A 21544-nucleotide genomic window follows, 5' to 3' on the forward strand; every position below is an offset into this window, starting at 1 on the left:
GTTGGATCCTACTATCTTTATACTGTATAGGATCATAATACTCGTCAGGATAAAATATTGGATCCTATTATCTTTTTATATGACATAACACTAACGCATAAAGGTAAAAAAAACACCTAATCGTCTGGTGATAAAGGGCCTGGTGGGATCCTGTGGTCACTAAACTCTCGTCAAACTTCACGCGTCACAAAATCAAGTTAGATTCTATATTGACGCAAAGTTTAGGAGGTCTTATTTATACCAGAGAACAGTGTGTGTGTGTGTGTGTGTGTGTGTGTGTGTGTGTGTGTGTGTGTGTGTGTGTGTGATACGACCCGGCAAGTACTAGATGTCGTTCTATTTAAAATTAACGCTTGAGAGAACACGCCTTCGACCCCCTTGTACTGTTGATATAAATTCTGGAAAAAATCACATCGAACCTGGAGGACGGAATGTAATCTTGTGGTTGGTCGAGACACATCAAAGCTGAGGGCATGAGTTGAGGGCATGAGTTGAGGGCGTGTGTTGAAGGGCGTGTGTTGAAGGGCATGAGTTGAAGGGCATGAGTTGAAGGGCATGAGTTGAGGGCGTGTGTTGAAGGGCGTGTGTTGAAGGGCATGAGTTGAAGGGTATGAGTTGAAGGGCATGAGTTGAAGGCATGTGTTGAGGGCATGAGTTGAAGGCATAATTTGAGGGCATAAATTGAAGGCATAAGTTGAATGTATAAGTTGAGGGCATAAGTTGAAGGCATAAGTTGAAGGTATAAACTGAATGCATAAAATCAGACAAATTCAAGGCATAAGCTGAAGGCATAAAATAAGGCATAAATCGAAGGCATACGTTGACGTCATGAGTTAAAAAAGATTGGATTTTGCGGCGACCGTCAGCTGACCCCTTGAAGAGTGGTATCAAATACTCTTTAAAGAGAGTTTGATCCCCCGAGGCTGAGATTTGAGAGGATCAGGAGAGAGATTGGATCTTTTTGTGGAATCTATAAATTTGTCGTGTGGGTGTTGTGACTCTCCCCCCACACACACACACACACACACACGCCGGGACGTCATTATTTATACAGTACTTCAATGTATAATCACAGTTAGATAGATAGATAGATACATACATACATAAGAATACATTACAATACAACACGTACATACATACAACATACATACATGCAACATCCATACAACATACATACAACATACATACAACATCCATACAACATACATACAACATCCATACAACATACATACAACATACATACATACATACATACATACAACATACATACAACACACATACATACATAAACCTACATAACAGTATTGGATCGAGCGGTCGCAATAGACGCCAGAATGATTACAAGTAAGAGTTATAGAGAGTTAGATTCAATAAGTACGATGTTCATTTGTTTTGGTAGAGAGTTTAGTCTTATTTTTTGCCGAGAGAGAGAGAGAGAGAGAGAGAGAGAGAGAGAGAGGTAATGAGAGTATCACACAGGTACAGTAGGACAGGTAGGAGGGCGTCTGGTCTGACAGGTTCATTAATAGAATTCATTGGGCAATTTTTTTTTTCTCTCTCTCTGTCTCTTCATCTCTGTCTATTTATCTCTCTCTCTCTCTCTCTCGCTCTGTCTTTCTCTCTCTTTCTCTTCATCTCACTCTCTCTATCTCTCTGTCTCCTTTCTTTCTCTTTTTCTTTATCTATCTATCTCTCCCTCTTTCTTTCTCTCTCTCTCCTTCCCTACACTCCCTCTCTTCCTTCCTTACCTCCCTCTTTCTCTCCCTCCCTCCCTCCCTCACTCTCCTTCCTTGTCTTCTAAACTTTTATCCAATCACTGATACAAACTTTCTCCCTCCCTATTTCCTCCCTCCCTCCCTTTTTCCTCCCCCCCTCCCTCCTATTTCCTTCCCTCCCTCCCTATTTCCTTCTCCTCCTCCCCTATTTCCTTCCCTCCCTCCCCTTTTCCCACCTCTATATTAAATCCTTCTCCCCTCTCCTTCATTCTATCTCCGGTTACCTCACCTCCTCCCCTATCTCCACTCTTCTCTTCTCCTTCTCACTTCAGTACCTCCCCCCTCCCCCCCCCCTCTTCAGTTCCCTCACAAACAAAACAAACAAACAGGCAGCAGTATACAGCAGGGAACCACATCAGAATTATATGAAGACACTTGGATATATCACTGTTGGTTCAGGGCACTTATTGAGGATATCTTTATTTGTGTCTGTGTCTGTCTGTGTCTGTCTGTCTGTGTAGAGTAACCTGGGAGTCTCTCGGTAGTGTAGGAGATATAGTGTGTGTGTGTGTGTGTGTGTGTGTGTTATTATTATTATTGATGATGTGTGTGTGTGTGTGTGTGTGTGTGTGTGTGTGTGTGTGTGGTGTGTGTGGTGTGTGTGTGTGTGTGTGTGTGTGTGTGTGTGTGTGGTGTGTGTGGTTGTGTGTGTGTGTGTGTGTGTGTGTGTTGTGGTGTGTGTGTGTGGTGTGTTATTGGGGTGTGCGCGTGTGTGTGTGTGTGTGTGTGGTGTGTGTGTGTGTGTGGTGCGTGTGTGTGTGTCGCATGCTGGTAAAGGGTCTGGGGAACACTAACAGGTTGACCAAAGATGTCGGATAAAATCAATGATCCGTATATATCCTTCTTCCCCAGGGGTCCTTTTTTAACCGGGTCGCTGTGTCACGTAGTCCTTAACGGGGTTTTGTGTCACACCACTGTACAACCATCACCTTGGCAACACTGTACAACCATCACCTTGGCAACACTGTACAACCATCACCTTGGCAGAACTGTACAACCATCACCTTGTGACACTGTACAACCCATCACCTTGGCAGGGCCTGTACAGCCATCACCATAGCACTGTACAACCTCACCTTGGCAGAACTGCCTAGCCATCACCTTGGCAAGAACTGTACAACCATCACCTTAGCAGACCATGCAACCATCACCTTGGCAGACCTGTACAACCATCACCATAGCAGACCTGTACAACCAGCATCACCTTGGCAATTACTGTACAGCCATCACCTTGGCAGAACTGTACAAACCGTCACCTTGGCAGAACATGCAACCATCACCTTGGCAGAACACAGCCTAGCCATCAACCTTGGCAGACCTGTACAACCATCACCTTGGCAGAACTGTACAACCATCACCTTGGCAGAACTGTACAACCATCACCTTGGCAGAACTGTACAACCATCACCTTGGCAGAACTGTACAACCATCACCATGGCAGAACTGTACAACCATCACCTTGGCAGAACTGTACAACCATCACCATGGCAGAACTGTACAACCATCACCATGGCAACATCGCACGTGACCGACAACCCAAAAACCCAACCTTAATGGCCTGGACGGCGAGGATACATTTTCTTCTTAAAGTACGTTAATGGATCCATCTCAGCTGCTCACTTTCACTTTACTTACTAAACTGTCTTCAAACTTGGTGAACTCCCCCCCCCCTCCCCCTTACCCCTATTGGTGCCATTAGCAAGTCTCTTAATATCTCTTGCTGCCCACCACACGTCCACCTTGGTTTGTTTACCATTTGGCTGGGCGGGGGACAACGTGCCTAGAATAAATATCATCTTTTCGATTTTATTAATATTCTGTTATGTTATTGATTATCTAGTTATTGGGTTTTTTTATTTTTAAATGTATTATTATTGGTATTTATATAATTATTATTACTTTAAATAAAGAATTACGGTTGTTACGTTGAATATGTTAAAAGAAAGCATTCGTTATCGCCTGAAATTTCATGTTTTTGCAGCGCACTAAAGTCACGTAAAGATAAAAAACAAAATCCCGGGTTTTCCTGTCCGATAAATTATAATCTGAATCGCTTATAATATTTCCCTAAGTAGGACCTGCTGGCAGTGTGTGTGTGTGTGTGATTATCGTCTATGTTTACTCAGCCTTGTGTGTGTGTGGGCATCGTTTCTGATACGACTTGATGGATTTTACTGGCACGCGGGAGGGGTAGGGAATGGAGAGGTGGGGGAGAGGGGGAAGGTGAGAGGGAGGGGTTGAAACGGGATGTGGTACCTGTAAAAGTTTATCTTATACCGAAAAGGCGTATTACTGCACCGTTAACTCAATATATTCACAACAGTGAACAAAAAAACTCCCCAACCACCCATCACCCCTTCCCACCCAACCACCACCCAAAAAACTAAAAATAATGTAAGGTTTGTTTTATTTTTTCTGGTAAACATAAAGACCCAGCAGCCAACACCCAGAGGACCGCGGGCCGCCCACATCATTATTTTTCCCAAGGATGACGGAACATAATTATTACTGAAGCTCTGATTGTATACAGTGACTCACAAAACGTATATATTTTTCCTTCCTCTCTTTATGTTAGGTTGGATACTATAACCTAACCTAACCTAAACCAACCAAACCTAACCTAAACCAACCAAACCTTAACCAACCAAACCTAACCAACCAAACCTAACCTAAACCAACCAAACCTAACCTAAACCAACCAAACCTAACCTAAACCAACCTAACCTAAACCAACCTAACCTAAACCAACCTAACCTAAACCAACCAAACCTAACCGAACCAACAAGCCCTCAGCCCTTCACCTAACCTCCCAAGCTTCCAGGACGCATTCTTCCTATGTCCTGGAGTTAAACCTGTTATCTTAATAGCCTGGACGACCTCGCTCACAGGAAGATAACTACCTTGATGATAACACCCCGATAACTCACCCCTAACACCCCCCCTCGGGCTACTGCAGGTACGAGGAGGGGCGGAGAGGGGGGAGGAAGTGTAAAGAAGTGTTAGTAGTAATGAATACAGAATAAGAGGAATGATGATGATGATGATAATAGTAATACTAAGAAGAACAAGAAGAATATAAGTAAAATAAGAACAACAACAACACGAATACAAGTAAAATAAAAATAATAATAACAATAATAATTAAAACAGTTATTACAAAATATCTCAATAATAATTACGATAAAAACAAAAAAATTTTATTATGACTATTTAGAAAATCTTCATGAGATATAGAGAACAACAGACACAGACACACACACACACACACACACACACACACACACACACACACACACACACACACACACACGGAGAAACTAACCGCAGGAAATTGGCAGCAGTCTCAATCATGCTACACCAGAATATAATCTCTCTTGACAATACCCAATACAAACCTCCAACGTGCTACAACACAACACAACACAACACAACACAACACAACACACTACAGATCCCCACCGTACTACAACACAACACAGCTCATCACAACACAGCTCATCACAACACAACACAACGCATCACAACGCAACACACTGCAGATCCCCACCGTGCTACAACTGATCACAACACAACACAATCTCATGTAACATAAATTTGGTGGATTACGAGGCCAAATGACGAACATTGATCATGGTATAACATTGTGCTGGTTTTGTATATCCTCCTAACCTTTAATGTATGTATGTATGAATGTATGTATGTATGTATGACTGTATATAGACAGACAGCAACATATCTATTCGACAAACGTTTCGACGCTATCACTCGTCATCGTCATCAACAGACCCAAAAACATGAAATAAAATACAACAGAATCATAATACTTAATACAAAACTCAACCTAACATGGACACATACATGTACATATATACAGAGTTTTTCTTCTTTTTTACGGGGATTAGCCAACCAGGGCACAGGTCACTGACCCACACCAGGGCCTGGGGGGCGAAAATGTAATAATAATAATAATAATAATAATAATAATAATAATAATAATAATAATAATAATAATAATAATAATAATAATAATAATAATAATAATAAGAACTACTATTATCATCATTATAATTCATACAAATTAATACCAAAATACTAAAAATAAAAATAAAATAATAAAAATAATAATAATAACCATAAATACAAAAACGAAAAAATCAATCAAGAATAAGAAACAATATATGTATGTTGTGTTGTCCAGTAAGAGAAACACTTGAGACCCTGCAATTGTGTGTAAATGAGGCAGAAAGTCAGATCATCAACCTGGGTCTTGGTCACATATGGCAGCAGGGTCCACCATTAGACAACACATTATGCTTCCAATATCCTCCCAGGCGGTAGTACCTCCCTGTTTGATAGCTGCCTACTACCATATATACATACATGCATGCATACATATATACAGAAACATACTTATATACATACAAAATAATAATAATATAATGGTTGCCCCTCGTGTAACGAGGATGGCCGGCCCAAGGGCCACCTAGGCGTGAATTTGTTTAAGGTGTAAAAGCTGTCACCAACACAACAACCACACCCTGAGTTAACGAGCTGCATGACCCAGTGTCAAGGAATAGTCCGAGAAAACCGGACAACTCGCCAACTGCACTGGCTAACCATTACCCCGGAACACGATCCACACATCGATTAACATCCAGGTCCCCAATTACTGCTGGGTAGACAGAGCCAAATGGCGTAAAGAAACTTGCCCATAGTTTCACCCAGCATACATACATACATACCAAAACTCAACCTGACACGATGGTTTGGACAGAAACATACATATATACGAAACACATATACATACACAAACACATATATAGTAGATACACACATACATACACACCAACACAGAAACACACATACATACACACAAAAACATACGAATATACACCAACAGAAGCACACACGGACAGACAGACAGACAGACACACACACATTAATCACCACACCTCCTCATTACCTGTACCGGTGTAAAAGAAACAAGACGCCACCTGCCGCCTTTAACCTCACTATAAAGATCCACACAGATCCATCTTCGTCACACACACACACACACACACACACACACACACACACACCGGTGACAAGACCCCCTGATCCTCTTGAGAGTTAGGTTAGGTTAGGTTAGGTTAAGATACTTTTTTGGCGTGACTGTTCATGTGGTAACCCATCTGAGTGTTAAAAATAAACCAGAACTAAACATGTTTTATCACTGACCTTGTTGTAGAAGTGTAGCGAGGACACAGGTCAGGGCAAGGACAGCTTCCCAGGTCGCTAACTCCGCCATGTTGGGGTACGGGACTCAGGCCACAGCCAGCTGGGGTCCCCGGGGGTGTTACCTCTCCACCCCCGGTCCTCCCGCCTGCAGTCCACGGGATGACGTCACGGCTTACTATGGTCTTGCGTTTTTTATCCCAGGATTATCGTCTGCTGAGATGACGTAATGATTAACCACGAGTGTCTAGAATATATTTTGTTTTTCTAGAACACAATAAATTTTTTCTTTATTTCACACAATTTAAATATCTTCAATATCTTTGTCAGTAAAGTTTAAACAGTACTTGCTTTTTCTCAAACACTTTTAAGTTTTTTTTTTCAAGGAAACACTTTAATTATATTACTCCTCACCAGCGCGTACTTTAATCAGGTAATTTATTTTTCCCAGGCGAGTAGAAGAGTGTTTAATTTTTCCCAGAACAGTCTAGAGGTTCTTTATTTTTCCCAAGACGGTAGAGGAGTGTTTAATTTTTCCCAGGATACTCTACTAAGATTATTTTTATCCCAGGAGACGTTACTCAGTTATCTTACTTTTCCCAGGATGGTGTAACGAGTCTTGTAATAATATTAACCAGTAACGGGATTAATTAAATTACCATAACCTTCACTAATATTTTTCCAATATATACCAGTAATTATATACACACACAAAATATATATCTTTCCTCACTTATATATAAATTCTTTCAAGAATCACTAACCAGGTTTGAGGAAATCTGACTATATCCTGGAAAAAAAATAGATAGGTTATTTCCCGCCAAAACATTGTTATATATTTTTCCCGCCATATTTTTTTTATTCTAGGATAAACAAGATGATTGACACGACTGGTTCTCCCTCTCTCGGGAATGGAATCATAATCACGGAAAATAGAGAAACAAGATAAATGATAAGATGGAAAAACGTAAGAGAAAAAAAAATAAAAAAAAGGTGAGAATAACGAAGAAATAAAAGCAAATGAATAAAGAAAATTAAGCAAATTAAAGCAAGTGAAAAACCAAATGAGTAAATAAAATTAGGAAAGGACAAAAAGAGAGAGGAGGAAAATGCTGACTGGTATAACTGACGAGGAAACAATTCGAATATTAGTTTAAGCATTAAGACTGGGGACAAAATGCCTGGGAGATATCATTAGTACCATGGGCAACACTGTTATACCATCCAAGATACCACCATTAAATAATAAATAATATATATAATAAAACCAACGAATAAAAAAACAAATAAAAAATATAAAATAACAATAACTGACATCGTTGTAAAAAGACAGACAGACAGACAGACAGACAGACAGACACAGACATCCAAAGAGAGACAAAGAAATATATTGGAAAAGTTTATAACAAATCCGGGAGACATTACAAAAAAAAAATATTCTTGAAAAGTTGAATTTGTATTTATTTATTATTTTTCGTGATTGGCCGAGAGAGAGAGAGAGAGAGAGAGAGAGAGAGAGAGAGAGAGAGATTAGTATTTAGTTGGGTTTGTTTAAATAAAATATGAAGGAATATTTTGTGATAAGTCAATATATAACGCTGCAAGTACGTAAAGTAAACGTATAATGACGTTCATAACGGTGGTGTGGGTAGTGTGGGTGGTGTGGGTAGTGTGGGTGGTGTGGGTGGTGTGGATAGTGTGGATGGTGTGGGTAGTGTGGATAGTGTGGATAGTGTGGATAGTGTGGGTAGTGTGGATAGTGTGGGTAGCGTAGGCGGTGTGGATAGTGTGGGTAATACACATTTGGAAATAATAAAAAATAAAAATATTCTGTATAATAAAAAAATAAAACTACTTCCGATAACACGAGCTAAAAATATCTTCAAATATTATAAATTAGTTGAGGAATAATTATTATTTTTTCACTCCTTTATGAACACTGATAGGACGCGTCGACTCCGTGTTGCTATATACTGTATTTAAAAACGACTCTATTAACTATAACATACTCTCATTCTACTCATTATTTTTTTTAGTTATATATATATTTTTTGGGGGGTTATAAATAAATATCCCTGTAGGAAAAAAATAATAATTAATAGTTTAGAAAAATGGAATTATAAAAACCGAACGCAGTTTCTGGTTTATTGGCCGACCGGTTTAAATTTGGCTCAAACAATATAGGAAACGTTTACACTCACTCCGGTATTTCCACAAACGTTCAAATAATAATTAAACTATTCTCTAAGTGCATCGTTAACCGGAAGTCTAATGTCCGACTCTCACAAAACTGACGGCAGGGAGAGGTTGGTCGTAAATATCATGCTCGCTTGATGGCAATAGCGGCTCCCCCGGTAATTACGTGGCTCGCTGTAATTAAGAAAATGAACCTTATGTAGTCCCTCATTAAGGCTGATACTGGCGAAAGATGACAGGTATAAACTTCATGCCTACACGAACACGCGCACACAGACGCACACACACGAGTAGAAGCTCCCAGGCAAACACACACGGAGATACACACACAAACATACACACTAACAAACGCACAAACAATATGTGTAAACAAGTAGATAAACACTGATACGACGCAAAAACACACACTGAACCCCCTGACACTGAACCCCCTGACACTGGACCCCCTGACACTGGACCCCCTGACACTGAACCCCCTGACACTGAACCCCCTGACACTGACCCTCTTACACTGGACCCTCTTACACTGAACCCCCTTACACTGAACACCCCCTTACACTGAACACCCTTACACTGAACCCCTTACACTGAACACCCTTACACTAAACACCTTGACACTGACCACTCCCTTACACTGAACACCCCTTTATACTGTACCCCTCCCCCTTATGAGATCAAGATTAAGGGGGAAGGGAGGAAGGGGCGGCGATCCTCGGCTTAGACATAGAGGGACCGTAGCTTACCAGTACAACAACAACAACAACAACAACAACAACAATAATAATAATAATAACACCGCCACCAACAACAGCAATAATAATAATAATAATAATAATAATAATAATAATAATAATAATAAGAAGAAATAGAATCACATCAACAACAATAAAAATAATAATAATCAACTATAATAAAAATAATAACCACAACAAAACAACAACAACAACACTCAACATGAAGCCAACAGGAGGCAGAATTATAACAAAGTCCAAAGAGCTTCAAATGTAAAGTGACCCAACTTAGGTAAATTACCCACAGTTTTACAAGGGAAAGTTCCAGGTGACGGGTGTTAAGGCAATAATACCCGGTTTATGGTCTAACAAAGTTCCCAGTCGATTGAACTTTGACGACGTGATATTGAAAGTTTTTAAACATTTTAGAGACGGTGGATTGATGTTTTGATTTTGACATTGATCCCTGTGTGTTGTTGTTTGGGTAAAATTATATTGTTATTGTTGTTGTTATTGTTGTTGTCGTTATTGTTGTTGTTATTATTATTATTGTTGTTGTTATTATTATTATTGTTGCTGTTATTATTATTATTATTATTATTATTAGTGTTGTTGTTATTATCATTATTGTTGTTATTATTATTATTATTATTATTATTGTTGTTATTATTATTATTGTTATTATTATTATTATTATTATTATTATTATTATTATTATTATTATTGTTGTTGTTATGATTGCTGTTGTTATTATTGTTGTTGTTATTGTTGTTGTTGTTATTGTTGTTGGTGTTATTATTGTTGTTGTTATTATTGTTGTTGTTATTATTATTATTATTATTATTATTACACTAATGAAAACTACAATAATAATACTGATTGATCCAGGTAAACTGTCTGCCAGGTGAGCCCTTGATAACAAACACCTCAGTGACGGGAGAGACAGAGTGAGAGATGAGAGAAACGGGCAGAGAGATGAGAGAAACGGAGAGAGAGATGAGAGAAACGGAGAGAGATATAGGAGAACGGAGATGTGAGAAACGGAGAGATGAGGGAAGAGAAACAGAGAGGGAGAAAACAGGAAAACGGAGAGATGAGAGAAACGGGCAGAGATGAGAGAAACAGGAGAGAGAGAGATGGGAGAAACGGAGAGAGATATAGAGAGAAACGGAGAGATATGAAAGAAAGGAGAGAGATGAAGAGAAACAGAGAGATATGAGAGAAAGGAGAGAGATATGAGAGAAACAGAGAGACAGATGAGAGAAGCAGAGAGAGAGATATAGAGAGAAACGGAGAGAGATATGAAAGAAACGGAAGAGATATAGAGAGAAACAGGAGAGATATGAGAGAAACGGAGAGAGATATAGAGAGAAACGGAGATATGAAAGAAAAGGAGAGAGATATGAGGAAAGCAGAGATGAGAGAACGGAGATGAGAGAAACGGAGATATGTGAGAGAGAAGGAGAGAGAGATGGGGAAAACGGAGAGAGATATGAGAGAAACGGAGAGCAGTAGAGACTAAAGGATGAAAGGAGATAAGAGATAAGATAGATAAAGAGAGATTGTGAAGGCACATATCTGGGTAAAATTTATAGCCAAAATATCATACATATATATATATATATACACAATTGATTAAATATATAAAATAATTTATACATACCGTAACATTATATAAGATAATATAATGCAATAATAATATAATCCGGGATATAATATATAATCTGTAGTGTTATTAATTTTCCGGTTATTAAATGATGTAGGTGATAATATATGTAGTGAAGTATAGAGGTGATGAGGTTGGTATATTAAAGTGTGAATGGTTACAGATGGTTTAATATATACAGGTAGTTGTAAATTGTGGGTTATTATTATTTTATTTTGCTTAGTTTATTTTTCGTTATTTTATTTTGGGGGTAAATGACTACACGACTGCTACTACTACTACAACTACTCCTGCCACTACTACGGCCACCATCATTAAACTGCCCGTGAACGCTCCGTCCTCGTCACAAGAGAAGCTAATAAAGGATATCACGCTCCTGGGAATATAAAATTGGCCATTTTACTCCCTTGGGGGGAGGAGGAAGGAGAGAGAGAGAGTCGAGGAAGGAGGAGAGTCGAGAAGGGAGAGAGGAGAGTCGAGGGAGGAAGAGTCGAGGAAGAGGGAGAGTCGAGGAAGGGAGGGAGAGTCGAGGAAGGGAGAGAGGGAGAGTCGAGAAGGGAGGAAGAGTCGAGGAAGGGAGAAGAGTCGAGGAAGGGAGGGAGAGTCGAGGAAGGGGAGGGAGAGTCGAGGAAGGGAGGGGAGACTTTAAAGAAAATGATGGTAAAGGAGGGAGGTGAATCAGTTAGGTTAAAAGTTGTTATAATATCCGGCTATCACAAATACAACACACATCACAGGCCTAAGACACATCCATCACCATTCATCCATCTATCTATTCATCCATCTACAACATCTCTCTCCATTCATCCTCCATCTATTCATTCATTCATAGTAATCTCCATATACCGTACAGAAACTGGAAAGTTGGCGGTGTGTGTGAGGGAAGGATGGGGAAGGAGGGGAGGGGGGGTAAGTAGGGGTTGGGGTGGGGGAAGAAGGTAGGGGTTGGGGGGTAGAGGAGGGAGGTCGGAGGTAGAGGCAGCGTTGGGGGGGTGGGTAGGAAAGGCAGTGGTATAGGAGCAAGGGGGGGGATTAGGAGTAGGGAGGAGGTAGAGGGGTAGGGAAAGGTTGGGGGGTGATGGAAGGGAAGGGGTAGGGAGAGGGGTTGAGGGGTGGGGGTAGGAGAGGGGTTGAGGGTAGGGGTGGGGGTAGGGAGAGGTTGAGGTAGGGTGGGGGTAGGGAGAGGGGGGTTGAGGGTAAGGGCAGGGGGTAGGAGAGGGGGTTGAGGGGTGGGTGGGGGTAGAGGGTAGAGGGAAGGGGTGGGGGAAGGGAGGGGAAGGAGGGTAGGGGTGGGGGAGAGGGGTTGAGGTAGGGGTGGGGGTAGGAGAGGGGTTGAGGGTAGGGTGGGGGTAGGAGAGGGGTAGAGGGAAGGGTACGGGGGTTGAGGGTAGGGGTGGGGGGGTGTTATTGGTTGTAGGTTAGGTTATATTAACGGAATAAATCGTAAGTTACCAGGTACTGATTTCTTTTACGTGTCCTCGTATATATTGTCTTATGGCTATTAACGATATATGAGAGGAGAGAGAGGGCAGAGAGGGAGAGGGAGGGCGAGAGGGGAGAGGAGGGGTGAAGAGGGAAGGGCAGGATAGGTTGAGAGGAGGAAGGAGGAGGAGAGGATAGACAGGAAGGGAGAAGGAGAGGAGAGAAGGAAGAGAGAGGAGAGAAGAGAGGGAAGAGAGAGAAGGAAGAGGGATAAGTGACGCTCTTTTCCTCTACCGACAGTGAATGGTCGTCTAGGTGTCTATAAGGATAAGTGTTGACAGGATAAGATAAGAAGGATAAGAAAGGATGTTAGTATGATGTTAGGGTAAGGATAAGTGTAAGGATAGTTAGGCGATAAGTTAGGTAGATGTTAGGTAAGGATAAGTTAGGTAAGGATAAGAAGTGAGGAGGTTAGGGGATGATGTTAGGTAAGGATAAGTTAGGTAAGGATAAGTTAGTAAGGATAAGTTAGGTAAGATAAGTTAGGGATGTTAGGAAGATGTTAGGATGATGTTAGATATGATGTTAGGTAAGATAAGAGATAGTTAGGGTTAGATATGATGTTAGGTATGATAAGTTGTAGGTATATGTTAGTAAGGATAAGTTAGGGTAAGGGATGTTGAAGGATAGTTAGGAGAATTAGGATAAACCAAATTGATATTTTCTATACAAGTTTAATCTCTACTTAACATAATTCCATAAAAAATAGGATTTGTAATTTTCGTATTTATTTATTTATCTATTTATCTGTCTGTCTGTCTGTCGATCTATCCATCCCTCCATCTATCTATCCATCCATACATCTATCCATCTATCCTGGACACTAATCTATGTCCAGCGCTGCAGTTCGAGTCATGTTAATTTCACTTCACTTTTTTTGATCATGTTAAATGGTTCACCCTTCCCAGTGGCCGGTCCATCCACCATCAACACACTGTGCCAAGATTGACGACCAACCCGCGACTCATACACCAACCAGTCAATTTCAACACACAAAACACAAAAAAAAACCAAACAAAAAACAAAACCAAACAGACACACACACACACATACAAAAACACAACACACACACACACACACACACACACACACACACACACACACACAATGGCCCACCTCTGACGCACACAACATCGTTTGGTGACTTTCAATACACAATTAAAATCAATTGTGGAGTCCTGTAAGACTGAAAGCCCTCCAGTTCCCCTGACCGTGGCCTTGTATTGTTGGCGGGGGGGGGGGAGAGGAGGGGGAGAGGAGAGGGAGAGGGGAGGAAGAGACGGGAGAAGAGGAGAGAGAGAGAGATCAGAGAAGGATTGAAGAGATAAAGAAGGATGAGTGGGGAGTGGGGAGAGGGTAGAGTGGACGATATATATACAGTATAGTGATAGAAGAGTTGCGATGACTTAGGTGAGAGGGAGGAGAGGGGAAGGGTATGTGTGGAGAGGGAGTGAAGAACGAGGAGGCAGATAAGGAAGAGAGGGAAGAAGGGGGAAAGAGAGAGAAGAGAGGGCATAAGGAAGGAAGGAAGGAAGGAAGGAAGGAAGGAAGGAAGGAAGGAAAAGGATGACGTTAAGGTGACGACACGAGTAGTTAAGGCGTGAACAATTTGAAAAAGCCCAACTTGACGTCATTGTAGGCCAACATCTTTGTGACGTCACTGTAGGCCGCCATCTTTGTGACGTCATGGTAGGTTGTACGAGCCAATCAGATGTCTCTCTCACATCTTCTCCAGTTTGGGGCGGGATAAAAATCATATTACGAATGTTTGAGAATTATGGTGGGTTGGGGGTGGGTGGGTGGGTGGGTGGGTGGGGTGGGTGGGTGGGGTGGTGGGGTGGGTGGGTAGGGTGGTGGGTGGGTTAGTAGGGTGGGATGGTGGGTTGGGGTGGGGTTGTGGGGTGGGGTGGGATGGAGTAGGGTGGCGTGAGAAGGTGGGTGGGTGGGTCGGGATGGGTAGGTAGGTGGTCGGTCGGGGGTGGGCGGCAGTGAATGGCGGACGCACCCAGCCTTTCATCCTGGTAAAAGGCACTTTGATGAGGGTAAATGACGAATTAATTGGAGTTTTATAGGCGTTGAGAGAGAGAGAGAGAGAGAGAGAGAGAGAGAGAGAGAGAGATGGGGTTAATAGGGTGTTAGGTATATGTGTGCCGTTCCACACACACACACACACGTCGCCCACACACACACACACACACACACACACACGTCGCCCACACACGTCGCCCACACACACACACACACACACACACACACACACACACACACACACACACACATGCCCACACACACACACACACACACACACACACACACACACACACACGTCGCCCACACACTCAAACGGTCCTTAGTTCCATTTTTCCCTCAAGTGCAGAGAGAGCGAGACAAAGTCGGGCTCTCAGAGTTTCCTAAGTAATATTTTTCACCTTTACTTGAGAACTGGAATCCTGTGTGTGTGTGTATATATGTGTCTGTGTGTGTGTATATATGTGTGTGTGTGTGTCTGTCTGTATATGTGTATGTGTGTGTGTGTGTCTGCATATGTGTGTGTGTGTGTCTGTATATGTGTGTGTGTGTGTGTGCTGTATAAGTGTGTGTGTGTGTCTGTGTGTTCGTCAATCTTTTTTCACAGCCGTCTACATCAATCGCATTATCTTAATTCTCTCCCTTTAGCTATTTCTCCTCCTCTCCCTTTTCCTCCTTCCTTCCTCCTCCCCCTCTCCTCCACTTCACCCCTCTTCCTCCTCCCTCCCTCACTCTCTCTCTCCCTCCTTCACTTTCTCTCCTCCTCCACCCCTCCTCCCTCTCCTCACTTTCTCTCTCTCCTCCATCTACCTATACATTATCCGCAACTTTATCATTCCGCTACACCATCTTTACCACCGCCAGAAACTTACACAAATATGAAAGAAAAAAACGAAAAACAAAAAAAAAAAAAACGAAAAACGTAAAAAACACGAAAGAAAAACGAAAAAAACGTAAAAAAAACAAGAAAAAAAGTGTTGATTCGACATTTTACTCCATTTACTTTTTATCTAATTAGGTCCTGGGGTCACCTGACGAACACGTCCAATTAGTACCCAGGTGAATGCTATGGTGAGTAGGTAGATGAGTATTGATGTTTAGTGAACACGACACTAGATTCAGGTGACTTTTAGAGGAGTATTGAGTGTTTAGGTGAATAAACACACACGACCTCATCTGTATTGGTGAGAAGCTTCTTCACCATCCTCGACCGGCTCCTACTACCACCTGAGATCCCTCGCCCGAGAATTGCTGTTCGACACCACAACCGCATCCAGCCCATACGTGCACGAACTGATCGCTATAAGAACAGCCCAGTCCCAACCATTAAAAATTATCAATAACTTGTAATAAACCAGTGTATTCACCCCAGTAAACACTACTCCTTGCACTGTCACTATGTTGAAATGCCCTGTAGTTTGCTTTTCCCCATCTAGTTATTATATATCTTATTTGTATCACTTATGTTACTTGTATATTATTTGCAAATCGACCCATTCCCCAATTATGTAACTGTATATTTTCAGCCTTCTGGCTGCTATGCTCTTTCAATAAACAGTAAATTATTATTATTATTACACACACACAACAACACACACACACACACACACACACACACACACACACACACACCATCTATCACAAATTCATAAGTTCACAGGCAGTAGCATCAGGGAAATGAGATATAATTGCCCTATAATCCCTTACCTATAATTGCCTAGTATCAATTAACAGGTGTTGCTCCATCTCATTATCATAATTCCTACCACAGTTATAGGATGTGTAATTGACTCACCTGACATTATACACTTACCCTGGGAACTATAATGAGTTATAATATAATGCTCTTGAATAATACTGGTGATAATGATGGTGGTGGTGGTGGTAGTAGTGTTATTGGTGGTGGTGGTGGTGGTGGTGGTGGTGGAGTAGTGGAGTGGTGGTGGTGTAGTAGAGGTAGTGGTGGTGGTGGTAGTGGTGCTGGTGTTAGTGGTGATGGTGGTGGTAGTAGTGGGAGTGGTGATGGTGGTGGTAGTGTGGTGGTGTTAGTGGTAGTAGTGGTAGTGGTAGTAGTGGAGTGGTGATGGTGGTGGTGTTAGTGGTGGTGTTAGTGGTGGTGGTAGTGTGGTGGTGATGGTGCTGGTGGTGGTGTTGGTGGTGGTAGTAGTGGTAGTGGTAGAGGGAGTGGTGGTGGTGCTGGTGTTAGTGGTGGTGCTGGTGTTAGTGGTGGTGCTGGTGTTAGTGGTGGTGATGGTGATGAGTGGTGGTGGTGCTGGTGATGGTGATGTTAGTGGTGGTGGTGCTGGTGGTGGTGATGGTGATGTTAGTGGTGGTGGTAGTGGAGTGGTGGTGGTGATGGTGCTGGTGGTGGTGTTAGTGGTGGTAGTAGTGGTAGTGGTAGTAGTGGAGTGGTGGTGGTGGTGCTGGTGTTAGTGGTGGTGATGGTGATGTTAGTGGTGGTGGTGCTGGTGATGTGATGTTAGTGGTGGTGCTGGTGGTGGTGATGGTGATGTTAGTGGTGGTGGTAGTGGTGGTGCTGGTGTTAGTGGTGCTGGTGGTGGTGATGGTGATGTTAGTGGTGGTGCTGGTGGTGGTGATAGTGATGTTAGTGGTGGTGCTTTCACCTATATAATGACAGCAAAGTCTAAGAGCAATTAGACCTAGAATGAGTTAGTGGTCTGTTATAAAGTCTACGGTGCTTGTTACCCATGTTTTATTATATATGAAGTAGAGTTTAATTATCCAATGTCTCTTTACTGTTATCTATCCATCTATCTATCCCTCAATCTATCTATCTATCTATCCCTCAATCTATCTATCTATCTCATACATCTATTTATCTATCTATCTCTCACACGTCTTTCATCTTTCTCACAATTCCCTCATCTCTCTCACTCCCGTCTTCCTCACTCCTCTCCTTCCCTCCGCGCCTGACCTCAACTCACCGTACATCATAAAAGTATATTTTTAGCCACAAGTTGTCCTCTAATAGCCAATCAAAACTCCGTCTCACTTGTACATATTAAATTGATTGGCTGGCACCCCCCCCCCCCTTCGGTAGTAACCTTTGTAAAGCTTTAACAAAAAAATTGGTGTATGTTTTCAGACAACTTTTGCTTTCTTTCTCTCTCTCTCTTTTCCTCTATCTCTCTCCCTCACTTTTTCTGTCTCTCTCACTCTCTATCTCTGTTTACTTATTTCTTTCTCTGGCTAACCCAACCCTACCTAACCTAACCTACCTATACCTCACCCAACCAACCCAACCTAACCTAACCCAACCTAACCTAATCTAACCACACCTACACATTCCTTACTTGAAATGTCTCTCGGGTATAAACAAACCAACTCGGCTCAAATACAGACGTGTGTACAGTATCATAAATGCAGTGTGCGGTGGATGAGTGTAAACAGAACTCGTCTTTTATTTTATACACCCGAGGCGCCCCCTACCCCACCCAGCTGTAGAAAGGTACCTATACAGTGTGATGTGAGGATTAGGGATCAAATATGGTTATACAGTACACATATTATGAAAGTCCGTTATGTCGAGGGAAATCCGTTACAGCGAGGTGAGTCCGTTATATAGAGGGGAGTCCGTTATATCGAGGGAAATCCGTTATATCGAGGGAAATCCGTTATATCGAGGTGAGTCCGTTATATCGAGGGGAATCCGTTATATCGAGGTGAGTCCGTTATATAGAGGGGAGTCCGTTATATCGAGGGATATCCGTTACATCGAGGGAAATCCGTTATATCGAGGTGAGTCCGTTATATAGAGGGGAGTCCGTTATATCGAGGGGATTTAGTTATATATGAACCCTCTATCTGATGAACTATATAGAGATGAAAATCTGTTATATCGAGGGGAGTCCTTTATATCGAAGGGAATCCGTTATATCGAGGTGAGTCCGTTATATAGAGGGGAGTTTGTTATATGGAAAGAAGTCCGTTATGTGGAGGTTTCACTGCATCCATTATCTGCACCTTTAATCTCAGTTCCCCACCACCCTCACCTCATTTTAATTCTATCCTCCTCCTCCTCCTCCTCCACTCACCATCTACCGTCCCACCTCCCCTACTCCCATCTACCTCCTCCCTCCACCTCCTCCTCTACTCTACCATCTTCCTCCTCCCTCCTCTCTACTCTACCATCTACCCGTCCCTCCACCTCTACTCTACCATCTACCTCGTCCTCCACCTCCTCTACTCTACCATCTACCTCGTCCTCCACCTCCTCTACTCTACCATCTACCTCCTCCTCCACCTCCCTCTACTCTACCATCTTCCTCCTCCTCCTCTCTACCTACCATCTACCTCGTCCTCCACCTCCTCTACTCTACCATCTACCTCGTCCTCCACCTCCTCTACTCTACCATCTACCTCCGTCCTCCACCTCTACTCTACCATCTCCCTCCCTCCCCTCTCTCCTCTACTCTACCATTACCTCATCCTCCTCCCTCTCTACTCTACCATCTACCTCCTCCTCCACCTCTCTACTCTACCATCTACCTCGTCCTCCACCTCTTCTCCATCTGTTTATCTCACCAGCTTCAATGAGATTCTCTCTCCCCTTTATGTTTCAGTTTTCCTCCTCACAAATATTGTATAAGGGCAATGAGGCGTTGTTTGACCCGCATCTGTCTCATTCTCTCTCTATCTCACTTCTTTCTTTCTCTCTATCTCTATCTCATTGTCTTTATCTCTCTCTATCTCACTCTTTCTCTATCTCTTTTTTATCTCTATCTCACTCTCTTTCTATCCCTCTCACCCGGGGTCTGTATCTATCTCTCTATCTTTTCTTTCTCTCACTATCTCTCACCCGGGGTCTGTTTCTATCTCTATATTTATCTTTTTTCTCACTTAATCTCTCTCATCTGGGGTTCTGTATCTATCTCTTTTGTTCTCACTTAATCTCTCTCTCATTCTCTTTATCTATCTATCTATCTATCTCAACTTTCAATTTAGTCCAGTAGCCATATGTGTGTGTGTGTGTGTGTGTGTGTGTGTGTGTGTGTGTGTGTCCTTCTCATAACACCTTTAAAGAAACTTCTACCTTCATTCTATCACAACAAAAATAACACGTGTAATCAATATACCCGAAATATTTAATATATACCCACAAAAATAACATACAGACAGACAGACATTTAAAAGTCGTCCATATACACACATTATACCAACAGTTTATCATCACAAAATTCAAAACGATAATTTCCTTTAAAATGTTTTCCTTCAGTTCCTAATTTCATAAGAGAAAATAATAACAAATATATAGTATATGTGTAAAAATTTCAGTAAAATAATAGTAATTGAGCCATTTGATATTATATAAAAAATGTGTATGAATTATTAAGGAAATAGATTCACCCCAAATACTTAAACCTCCTGGGAACCTCCTGGGAAACGAGTGTGTATATTACAATTATTATACCCAGGATGATCAAAGTTTGTGAAGTAATTGTTCCCTCCTCCCGAAACACTTAAGGGTTAAATTAACTTCATGGTCTCTACGTTATCATTACATTGCCATAACATAACTGTAATTGGTGTTATTGTTTGGATATTTCTAATAATTACACTCACCATCTTGACCACATATGTATAAACACATTGGGAAATTTCTTCGTTTAGGAAAATAATGGTTCACTTGTGTTATTCTGTTAAAACTAGAACAATCTTTTTAAATTTTATATCTTAATCTATAAAGGAAAATTATATAATATTACTCACGATATAAAGTACAGATTTTGTTTCTATATTCACGTTCATGTTGGAAAGTTGTTCTTGATAGTGTCCACGTTTTGTTATTCGGGTAATCAAATAACCATAACAGTTCAGAATAACATCTTCACACGAGATATAAATAACAAAATATAACGAATAGTAGGTAAGGTTAATATAAGAAAAATACCCTTCCTATTTTTTAAAGAATATTCACTTTGATTTTGTTATCCAGGTATCAAAGAATTATAATCTTGTCAAAATAACATCTTCACTATATAGTAGCAGTAGTATATATACATAGTTTCTTCCACACACGAGATATATACATAGAAAGTTTAGATATATATAGATAGTTGGTTGGTTGGTGGTACGAGTGAAGGACGGAGTAAACAGAGAGGGGGCGAGGAGAGCTGACTGCCGCACGTCTACCCACCACCACGGTCGACCAGCCACTGTTGCTTCTGCTTCTCCTGCTCCTCCTCTCCAGCCAGCCTCGACCTCACACTCACTCACTCACTCACACCCTCTGGCCACCACCACCACCACGAACACCACTTTTTTCCTCCTCCCTTCTTCCTCCTCCTACCTAAATGACCTATTATTCCTCTTCCTCTTCTTCACTTCCTCTTAGTTGGTCTTCACTACTACAGTCACTCCTCCTCTTTCTCCTCCATACCACCAACCACCACAACCACACCATCACTCCTCAGAAAATAACGCATTAC

At 41.6% G+C, this 21544-nt stretch overlaps 1 protein-coding gene across 3 annotated transcripts in view; it reads right to left on the reverse strand.

The window, feature by feature from the left end:
• LOC121865245 (locomotion-related protein Hikaru genki-like) overlaps positions 1–21265 on the reverse strand; it is a 132864-nt gene extending 111599 nt beyond the window's left edge. Inside the window, exons 1-2 of one of the 3 annotated variants that reach the window (XM_042364600.1) lie at positions 20826–21265; positions 6996–7782 (exon numbers count right to left, since the gene is read on the reverse strand). In XM_042364600.1, the coding sequence (XP_042220534.1) occupies positions 6996–7065 (70 nt within the window). In that variant the 5' untranslated portion in view covers positions 7066–7782; positions 20826–21265. The remainder of the gene's footprint in view (positions 1–6995; positions 7783–20825) is intronic. The other 2 variants (XM_042364601.1, XM_042364602.1) reach the window with 2 other exon arrangements.
• Between the last annotated feature and the right edge of the window lie 279 nt (positions 21266–21544).

Source organism: Homarus americanus, unplaced genomic scaffold, assembly GCF_018991925.1.
Source record: "Homarus americanus isolate GMGI-L3 unplaced genomic scaffold, GMGI_Hamer_2.0 scaffold16889, whole genome shotgun sequence".
Classification (NCBI taxonomy): domain Eukaryota; kingdom Metazoa; phylum Arthropoda; class Malacostraca; order Decapoda; family Nephropidae; genus Homarus; species Homarus americanus.